General features: G+C 51.4%; 3 protein-coding genes across 3 annotated transcripts; 2 read left to right on the plus strand and 1 right to left on the minus strand.

Moving 5' to 3' along the window:
- Positions 1-607: 607 nt before the first annotated feature.
- On the plus strand, positions 608-1,663 carry LOC137832966 (uncharacterized). The gene has a single exon (XM_068641370.1). It carries the CDS (start codon positions 608-610, stop codon positions 1,661-1,663), a length of 1,056 nt encoding a protein of 351 aa, XP_068497471.1.
- Positions 1,664-1,917: 254 nt separating this feature from the next.
- On the plus strand, positions 1,918-3,044 carry LOC137832967 (uncharacterized). Its single transcript, XM_068641371.1, has 2 exons — positions 1,918-2,416; positions 2,812-3,044. The coding sequence occupies exons 1-2, from the start codon at positions 1,918-1,920 to the stop codon at positions 3,042-3,044; spliced, it is 732 nt and encodes a 243-aa protein (XP_068497472.1).
- Positions 3,045-8,389: 5,345 nt separating this feature from the next.
- On the minus strand, positions 8,390-9,679 carry LOC137832969 (pre-mRNA-splicing ATP-dependent RNA helicase prp28-like). Its single transcript, XM_068641372.1, has one exon. It carries the CDS (start codon positions 9,677-9,679, stop codon positions 8,390-8,392), a length of 1,290 nt encoding a protein of 429 aa, XP_068497473.1.
- Between the last annotated feature and the right edge of the window lie 588 nt (positions 9,680-10,267).

Consider the following 10,267-nt stretch of genomic DNA (forward strand, 5'->3'; position numbering starts at 1 on the left):
CGTGGCAAGGCACACGTGCTCATTAAAGGTTTCAACGAAAGTTTTCCAAGGTACGCGTTAATTCAGTTAAGATTCGAATGTTCCAAGGAATGTTTTTATACGCTTTCAATGCGCTTTGATGCGCTGGAAAGATGAGAACGGTATAAAAAGGCACCTTGGGAGCATTTGAGGAGGGGGAGATTTTTAACCTAATACACACAGATACACAGAGCAAACCCTAGTTGTCTTCGTGGCGCACTGAAACTGAGCACAAGGCAATTAGGGCGACACAATTCTAGCCACACAGTTTCAGTCATTCAGTACAGCTTTTTCGACCACCTCTCAAGGGTGTGTCCCCTTTGATGTTTCTCGCTAGCTGACTTGATCGTCGGAGTGCAAACGGCCGCGAGGGCGCCACTTTGTTCACTTCTTTCAAGTACTCGCAGACGGAGCAAGACGAAGGTGCCCTAGCTCGCAGGGACAAGCCACGCGAAAAGACGATCCCGGTCAACCGGCAGGAACATTTGGCGCCCACCGTGGGGCCGATCTAAAACGTTAGTCCCACCACGCAGGTTTCTCAGTTCCAGTTCTCAAAACCGAGATAAATTGAGAGAGTTTCCAGAAAGCCATGGCCATGAGACCAGCACGCGCTAGGAGTGAAGAGATGACCATGCAACAACTCATGGGCATGATGCAAGGGCTGCAGGACGCAATCGCCGCCTCGAAAGTGGAGCAAGAGCGCATGCAGGCGGATCTTGCAGCTTCCCAAGCGAGAAATGATGAGCTCCACCGAGCCAATGAGGAGTTACGTCGCGGATGGCGCGATGTAGACGAGCCTGAGACCGCCTCCCCACCTAGGGAATTCACAACACCGTTCTCACGGGCAATCTTAGAGATAGTAATCCCCAACACATTCACAGGGCCCAAAGTAACCTTCAAAGGGATGGAGGATCCCGAGGCGCACCTCACGGTATTCCACACACAAATGATGTTGGTCGGCGGCTCTAATGCCGTAAAATGCAAGCTCTTTATGAGCACTTTGACTGGGATGGCCCTGGATTGGTTCATCAGCCTCCCAGAGGGTCACATCACGTCCTTCGCACAGCTCTCACGACTATTTCGAGAGCAGTATTTGGCCAACAGGGCCCCAGCCCCAGTCTCGTACGACCTTTTCGACGTGAAACAATTCCAAGGGGAGACCCTGAAGGAATACATAAGTCGCTTCGGAGCACAGGTCGTAAAGGTAGGTACCACAGAAGAGCCCATGTTCGTGTACGCATTCAGGAAAGGGATGTGCCCTGGATCTTTTAGCAAGTCGCTCAACCGTAGTTGCCCCAGAACTTTTGCTGAAGTGAGGCGTCGAGCGGTAGAGCACATTGCCTCGGAGGGCGAGGCGTACGAGAAGTGCACGATCGCTGCACCCGTGCGACCAAGGGCGCAGATACGCACACAGCCTTCTAGGGTCCATGAAGCTGCCACAGAGAGAAGGAACTCGGACAGGAAGCGCACTTATGAGACAAGAAGAGCCCCGCCCAGGGGTCGAGCCGAAGAAAGGAGAGAGGGGAGTAGGCCACTGAGGCACAACTTTGTGGTGGAACTCAAAGACCTCATCGTTGTGCCCAACATAGCTGACAGGTTGAGGCCACCAGTGAAGTCTGACAAAATTTTGGGGCCTCACAAGTAATCATGGTGCGAATTTCACGAGGCGTTTGGGCACCATATCAACAACTGCTTGGCACTGGGCTATCAATTGGACGAGCTTGTGAAGAATGGTTTCTTGAAAGATTATCTCGCGGGGTCCACCACGACCACAGTCTCAGCGACGCCAGAGGAAGGTCAAGCACATGAAGTCCCAACTCACGGAGAAGTGCACACCATCTCTGGCGGTTTTTCTGGAGGAGGCCCACTGCCTCTCAACGGAAGAAATATGTGAGGTCAATGAGTACAGTTGCAGAAGAATTTCCAGACGACCCATGGGAGTCAGATCTCGTTTTCACAAGGGCCGACCTGCGGGATGTGGTCCCACACAACAATGACCTAGTGGTCATTTCAGTAGTCACGACAGGAAGGAGGGTGCATAGGGTGCTCGTCGACCAGGAGAGTTCCGCAGATGTAATGTTTTGGTCCACTTTCAACAAACTACAGTTGTCCCCCGACCTTTTGAGAACCTATACTGGATGTTTGTACGGGTTTGCAGATAATCCGGTAGAGGTACGAGGCTACTTGGAGCTGAGGACAACTTTCACTGATGGAGCAGCATCACGCACCGAGAACATCCGGTACTTAGTGGTGAACGCCAACTCAGCCTACAACATTTTGCTAGGCAGACCAGCTTTGAACAGATTGAGGGCGGTGTCCTCCACGAGCCACATGAAGATGAAGTTACCAGATCTTAGTGGTAAGGTGATCATGGTCAAGTCGGATCAGGAAGAAGCCCGTAAGTGCTATGAAAATAGTCTGAAGACAAAGAGGGGCGTGGTCATGGTGATTGAACGACCATTCATTCCAAATTCGCAAAGGGAGTTAGAACCGTTTGAAGAGGCGATGCCCGCGAATCCCACGCCGGTCGAAGCTACCTCAGGGGCGACGCCTATAGGAGAAGCGCCTACAGGAGGAAGAAACGGCGATGCCTCGACAAGGGAAGGAGTACACGAGAGGCCTCGCCCACAGAAGGAGAGCCAGAGGAGGCGATGCCCGATGCACCCGTTGGGGGGACGCCTATGGAAGAGGACTCCATGAACGAGCCTCTTACAGAGAATGTACAGAATGAGCGACCCCGACCAAAAAATAACACAGTAGAAAGACAAATAGGCGGTAACGTGTTCAAATTAGGACGCTTGCTGAGCCAAGAAGAACAAGAAGAGGTAGCTGCAGTAATCTCACGCCACCTCGATGCTTTCGCGTGGACTGCGGCGGATATGCCAGGGATAGACCCAGATTTTTTGTGCCACCATCTCACCATGGATGCAAAGGTTCGCCCTGTGAGACAGAGAAGGAGGAAGTTCAACGAAGAGCGATGCCTCGTCGTGAAGGAGGAAACACAGAAGATGCTCAGCCCTGAGTAGCTAGCCAATGTGGTTCTGGTAAAAAAGGCAAACGGGAAATGGAGGATGTGCGTTGACTTCACAGATATGAACAAGGCGTGCCCAAAGGATTCGTATCCGCTGCCTAACATCGACGCATTAGTGGACAGCGCCTCGGGCTGCAAGATGCTGAGAGTCTTGGATGCGTTCTCGGGCTACAATCAGATCAAGATGCATCCCAGGGACGAGAGCAAAATGGCGTTCATGACGGAGACATGCAGCTACTGCTATAAGGTGATGCCGTTCGGTTTGAAAAATGCAGGCGCCACCTACCAGAGGCTGATGGAGAAGGTCCTCGCACCTATGCTGGGAAGAAACGTACAGGCCTACGTGGACGACATGGTGGTAACTTCGCACGAGAGAAGGCGACACGCAGCTGATCTAGAAGAGTTGTTCACTACCATATCAAAGTACCACCTCAAGTTAAACCCAGAATAGTGCGCCTTCGGCATGGAGGCAGGAAAGTTCTTAGGGTTCATACTCACAGAGAGGGGGATTGAGGCGAACCATAACAAATGTGCAGACATCATCGCCATGAGGAGCCCAACCTCAGTAAAAGAAGTACAACAATTGATAGGGCGAATGGCAGCGTTATCGAGATTAGTATCAGCTGGAGGGGAGAAGGGCCACCCTTACTTCCAATGCCTCAAAAGGAATAGTCGTTTCGCGTGGATAGACGAGTGTGAAGCAGCGTTTCTCAAGTTGAAAGAGTACTTGGCGACGCCACCTGTGCTCTGCAAGCCACAAGTAGGCGTCCCCCTCCGCTTGTACTTTGCGGTGACTGAGTGGGCCATTAGCTCTGTGTTGGTCCAGGAACAAAACCAGGTACAGAAACCCATTTACTTCGTAAGCAAGGCCTTGCAAGGCCCAAAATTGAGATACCAATCACTAGAGAAGGCAACGCTAGCTGTAGTATTCTCGGCACGAAGGCTCCGCCATTATTTCCACAGTTTCACAGTGGTGGTAATGACAAATCTCCCCATCCAGAAGGTGCTCCAAAAGCCAGACGTAGCGGGGAGGATGGTTCACTGGGCGGTCGAGTTGTCAGAGTTCGATATCCAATATGAGCCCAGGGGATCCATCAAAGGGCAAGTCTATGCCGACTTCGTGGCAGAACTCTCACCAGGAGGAGACTCTCAAGAAGTGGAAGTAGGGGCACAGTGGACGCTCTCGGTGGATGGCTCTTCCAACCAGCAAGGGAGTGGGGCTGGAATTATCTTAGAAGGGCCCAATGAAGTATTGATCGAGCAGGCTTTACGCTTCGCTTTTAAGGCCAACAACAACCAGGCGGAGTACGAAGCACTAATTGCTGGGATGCTCTTGGCTAAAGAAATGGGTGCTCAGAGCCTCTTGGCAAATAGTGACTCACAATTAGTCACAGGGCAAGTAACGGGAGAATATCAAGCGAAGGATCCACAGATGGCCGCATACTTAAGGTATGTCGAGATATTGAAGAGAGCCTTCGTTGCGTTTGAGCTGGTGCACGTCCCCAGGGAGCATAATGCCAGAGCTGACCTGCTTGCCAAGCTGGCCAGCTCAGGCAAGGGGGGAAAGTTTGTTGCAGACAACAGGGTAGATGTTCTTCATGTCAGCACAGCAAGAGGAAACCCACGTAACCATCGATCACTGAGTCAAGACACGGCGAGGGCACCCTGCATCAGTACTTACGCAGCCTCGCCAGATGGAGAAAGGGGCGTGCAGGTATGCACTTTGGAGGAAGGTGACACTTGGATGACCCCCTACAGGCGATACCTAGCGGATGGAATCCTCCCAGCGGAGCCAGAGGAGGGCAAGAAGATCAAGAGGAACGCCGCCAAGTACACCTTAGTTGATGGGATATTGTTCAGGCATGGGTTTACGCACCCTATCTTGACGTGCGTAAGTGGTAACGAGTGCACCAGGATAATGGCCGAGCTTCACGAAGGTATTTGTGGGAGCCACGTGGGAGGAAGGTCCTTGGCGTCCAAGGTGATACGTGGAGGGTTTTTCTGGCCAACAGTAAGAGAGGATTGCGTGCGATATGCCCAGCGCTGCAAGCAGTGCCAAATGCACGCTAATTGGCACAAGGCGCCGTCAGAGGAACTGAGATCCATATACAGCCCATGGCCTTTCCATACTTGGGGGATTGACATCCTAGGTCCATTCCCATTGGTGATAAGACAGATGAAGTACTTGATCGTTGCCATCGAATACTTCACCAAGTGGATAGAGGCCGAACCAGTAGCACAGATCACCGCGCACAAGGTACAACACTTTGTTTAGAAGAACATCGTGTGTCGTTTCGGGGTACCAAGGCGTCTTATTTCAGACAACGGCACCCAGTTCGCAAGCCAACAATTGGGGAAGCTATGCACGGAAGTAGGAATCAAGCAGGTGTTTGCGTCAGTCGAACACCCTCAGACGAATGGGCAGGTCGAGTCAGCAAATAGAGTTTTGTTGAGAGAAAGCGCAGGTTAGAGAAGGCTAAAGGGGCGTGGGCTGAAGAGGTGCCAAGGATCGTATGGGCTTACCACACCACGCCTTAATCCTCCACCATGGAGACACCTTTCAGCTTAGTGTATGGATCGGACGCCATGATCCCGGTGGAAATCCACGAGAGCTCGCCCCGCTTCCTAGGCTTCGTAGCAGAAGAATCCAACGAGGAAAGGAGGGTGAACTTGGACCTAATAGATGAAGCCAGAGAAGAGGCGAAAATCAAGGTAGAAGCAGTGAAGAGAAGAGTGGAGCGGCAGTATAGCTCCAAGGTGAAGCTGCGACAATTCCAGGTTGGTGATTTGGTCATGAGGAAGGCTCACCCTTACGAGCTCGAAAATAAATTGTCTCCCAAGTGGACCGGACCGTTCAGAGTGACCAAAGCCAAAGGGAATGGTTCGTATAAACTAGAGACTTTAGAAGGGGGGCCCATTCCACGTAGTTGGAATGCAGCAAATTTAAAATTTTATTTCACTTGATGTTGTTTCAGTGGAACTTTGTAAAGGGGACACTCTTTTTCCCTCCCGGGGTTTTTTTAACGAGGTCACCCAAATAAAGAAAGGAAAAGTTAAAATATTGTTGCCCTAGTTTTTCTCTCATTCGAATGTAAGATCAAAGGTTAAAGAAACAAAGACAAAGACAAGGCGTTGCCAAAATGAGGGGTCGCCAGAACCAGTCGTCGCCAGGATAAGGTGTTACTAGAACAGGGCGTCGCCAGCACAAGGCGTCGCCACCAGATTATCAAGCAGAAGCCAAGCTCAGAGCAAGATAACAGGTATGTATAGTATAAGTTAAAATCCGGGAGCCTAGTCCTTGATCAGGGGTTAAGGGATTCCTTCGGGACACCCCCTCCTCAAGTATGAAAAACTAGCCCCGGTGCCAAATGTCAATATAAGTTAAAATCCGGGAGCCTAGTCCTTGATCAGGGGTTAAGGGATTCCTTCGGAACACCCCCTCCTCAGGTATGAACAGTAGGCCCCGATGTCAGATGTTAGACATAAGTTAAAAGCCCGGGCGCTTAGTCCTTGAGTAGGGGTTAAGGGATTCCTTCGGGACGCCCCCTCCTCAAGTACGAATAGCTGGCCCCGGTATCAGGCGATAGACACAAGCTAAAATCTGGGAGCCTAGTCCTTGATTAGGGGTTAAGGGATTCCTTCGTGTACCGCCCTGGTAGTCGGAAGTGATGACGTGGCATCAAGCTACAGTATAGGCGTGCTGACAAGACGCCAGATTGGCAGAAGGGAAGGAAGTCGGGGGGCTCGTGTAGTCGCCAGTTATTAAGTTGGCGTGCTCCGATCTCCAGTATACCAGAACCGGCGATCACCGGGTTAAAGATGAAGTCGCCAGATGTAAACTCAGGCGACCAAGTGATTGGAGATCGCCAGAGCAACATCGCCGAAGATGAAGGTGGTGCAGAGTATGAAGGCGGCCGGCGAGACCACAGGGAAGGTGTACGAAGGCACCCTAACTCGCCAATCCCAGTAGAGATGATGGCACGTGTACGACTGGATGCGAGCCACGTGTCCAGGTGCGTATCTGCCAGGAGAGAGAAAGTGACCAGGTATAAAAGGGTTTCCCAATGAACTTCTGAGGTACGCACGTTCAGATTGTATTCTTTACGCTTGCGAGTTCTTGAGCATACTGTGATAGAGAACATTGCACGGTTCCTTGAGAGTTCTTGAGTGTTTGCTCTTGAAGTATTTGGTGGTTCAGTCACTGACTTGGTCGTTGGAGTGCGATCGGCCGCAGCGGCGCCGCTCTATTCTTTTGCAGGTTCTTGAGGTGGATCGTGACGAAGGACGGAGGTTGAAGCGGTGCACACGTCGATCCAAGTTTGACGAGGCAAGTTCCAACGTTCTGGTCAACAGGCAGGATCACTTCGGGACACCCCCTCCTCAGGTATGAACAGCTGGCCCCGATGTCAGATGTTAGACATAAGTTAAAAACCCGGGCGCTTAGTCCTTGAGTAGGGGTTAAAGGATTCCTTCGGGACGCCCCCTCCTCAGGTATGAATAGCTGGCCCCGGTATCAGGCAATAGATACAAGCTAAAATCTTGGTGCCTAGTCCTTGATCAGGGGTTAAGGGATTCCTTCGGGACGCCTCCTCCTCAAGTAGGAACAATTAGCCCCAGCGTCTAATGTTTAGAACGTTACACCTTGGTGTTTTTAGACACTCCATGGACGATACAGTACTATTGTTTAGACCTTCCCATGGGCGTGGGCACCAGAGCGCCACTTTTGTCCCAAAGTATTTAGACACGCTGAGGACACCCAGAGCAGGTCTCTCCTCGAGCGTAGACACCCAACACAGGTAGAATAAGTCCTCCGCGCCTTCGAGCGATGTCGAGACCACAGAAGAACAGATAAGCCCTCCTCGCCCTTGAGCGATGTCGAGGCCAAAAAGAAGAGACTCCCCTTTTTATCCTAAAGCGATGAGAAAATCAGTACTGCCTTCGGCTACGAGTGCCTCGGGCCCAGGAAAGGTAAGTGAGAAGCAGGTTGAAGATTTCACAAGTTCAGAGGGAAAAAGAAATTCGAAGATTAAGAAGAAGAAGCGTAGAAGCGTGGACCATCAAAGGGTGTGCCTCACGCCTTAAGAAGAAAGAATAAGAGGGAGAGACGCGCGCTACCTAAAGGGTAAAGGCCAAGCAACCAAGAAATACGTTGAAGGCATGTACCAGTCGGGTCTTTGATATAGAAAAGGAAGCAGAAATAGATGAAAGTGCAAGAGAAGTTAGGAGCGGACAAGAATGTGAAGATAAAGTCAAAATAGGCGTTAAAGTAAAGCGAAGGTTATAATTACAAGTCAAGGTTCATGACGATTACAAGTTAAACAAAAGGTAACCATGTACACATCAGATGCTTTCGTTGAAACAAGGAGAAGGTTGTTCCTCAGAGGCCTCCAAAGGCACAAGCTTGCCATCGACCACTTCATTGAAGGGGCTGCATCCAGAGACATCGATGCCGAGGTTTGCACAGGTAGCTTGAACAAGGGCCTCTGCAAACCCATCGGCGAAACCGGTGGCAGCCTCCCCTATCATCTTATCCTCCGCGACTTTGAAGTTGGAAGCGTGAGCGGTCATCTCCTGGTCCTTGGAGGCCAGGGCAGAGGTCAACTCTTGGACTTTGGCTCGGAGGGAGGCATTCTCATCAGTTTTGTTCGCAAGAGCGACCTCCATCTTCCCCAGCTTCTGCTCCCGGTCCACACATTGGTCCTCGAGTTTCTTCTGATACGCCTTAGAGGTTTCTGCAGCCGTCTCAAGATCAACAATCTTTGTGCGAAGGGGGACCACTTCATTGAGGAGCCCTGCCTGGGCTTGAGCCACCTCGTGCAGCCGTTTGTTGGCCTCCTCCCTCGCCTTCTGCGCCACCCCCAGTGACTCTTTATATGCACTCTCTTGACGCCCCCAATGGGCAGCCAGCCTCTCCTTCTCCTCTTTTAACTTCTCCTTATCCTCTTTTAGGGAAGCAACTTCCTTCTTCAGTGCTTGAAAGGCGGAATTTTGAGCGGTTTTGGCCCTGGATTGTTTGTGCCAAGTGTAGGCGCAGGACATGAAGAGGCCCATGTAATAATACAGGCTCTCCCTCTGAGGCTCTTCAGTTTGGCTACCAGAAGATCCCATGCTCAGAAATCCCCTTAATGACTCTTGCATGGGAAGAGGAAGTTCTGGGGCAGGTGGAAGAACGCCTACGGGTTCGACTTCAAGCCCTCGCTCTTGATGCACTGATTGAGGAGGGGAAGTGGCGCTCGGTGGATCCTCCCTTAAGGACTCAGCCCCATGAGAGGAGGAAGCGGCGGAGGTAACCGTCCGAGGGGCATGCTGGGTTCTCTGTCGCTTGAAGACTTGCCCCTCAGCGGAGTCCTCATCGTCAGAAACGATCTCCACCACCCTCTTACGCTTGTCAAGGGGGGCTGCGGAGGCACCCGCCTCGACCAGCGCGAGGGGCACGACTGCGATAGGAGGTGGCGAACTTGGAAGGGGATGGGGAGAAGCTTGGATTGGTGGAGTTGTTGGTGTTGTTGCAGGTTGAGGTTGGGGGTTAGGAGGAGATGGAGGTGCGGAAGAGGTTGAGGGCGGAGAGGCAAAAACCTCATCCTTGGACTTCAGCACCTGGACCAGTCGCAACCGTCGTTGTCTATCCATCTTAGAATCCACATCGATAAGACAAATATAGCAGAGGTTAGGCACAGGCTAAAGTCAAAATACAAAGAAGCAGACCAATCATGCATCAAACAAGAATCCGACAAAAACAAAGGCCAGAGAGTTATAAGGAAAGACATTCCTACTTATATATCTTGCTAGAGCGTCGGCATTGAACTCTAGATTTATCAGAGTGGCGGTTTCGAAGCCCCCCACGCTGGTCAAGATCTGACAGGCCTCTCGATCATTCGAGGGCAGTTCGTCCAGCGATTTAGACTTCATGGTCTTAACCTCTGTTCCGTCCGGTTGACCTGGGGCGTCTTTGTGCGCGACCTCAACTATCAGTTAGGGACTCCTTCCCACTGGTTACCTGTGGATTCCTGCAAAAGAGGACAAAGGGGCGCCCTAGCGGCTGTTTGCACTCCAACGCTCAAGTCAGCCAGCAAGAAACACCAAAACTGTGCACCTCCGTATCTGAGCACCGCATATGGCACTCTGAAGGTGGTAAAAAGAACTGTGTATTGTGTGTATATTCTCGCTCTGGCAAACAACCTCTTTTCCAGTCCCTTGTGCGTAGCCCTACGACTTCGA

Source organism: Phaseolus vulgaris, chromosome 6, assembly GCF_000499845.2.
Source record: "Phaseolus vulgaris cultivar G19833 chromosome 6, P. vulgaris v2.0, whole genome shotgun sequence".
Lineage (NCBI taxonomy): Eukaryota > Viridiplantae > Streptophyta > Magnoliopsida > Fabales > Fabaceae > Phaseolus > Phaseolus vulgaris.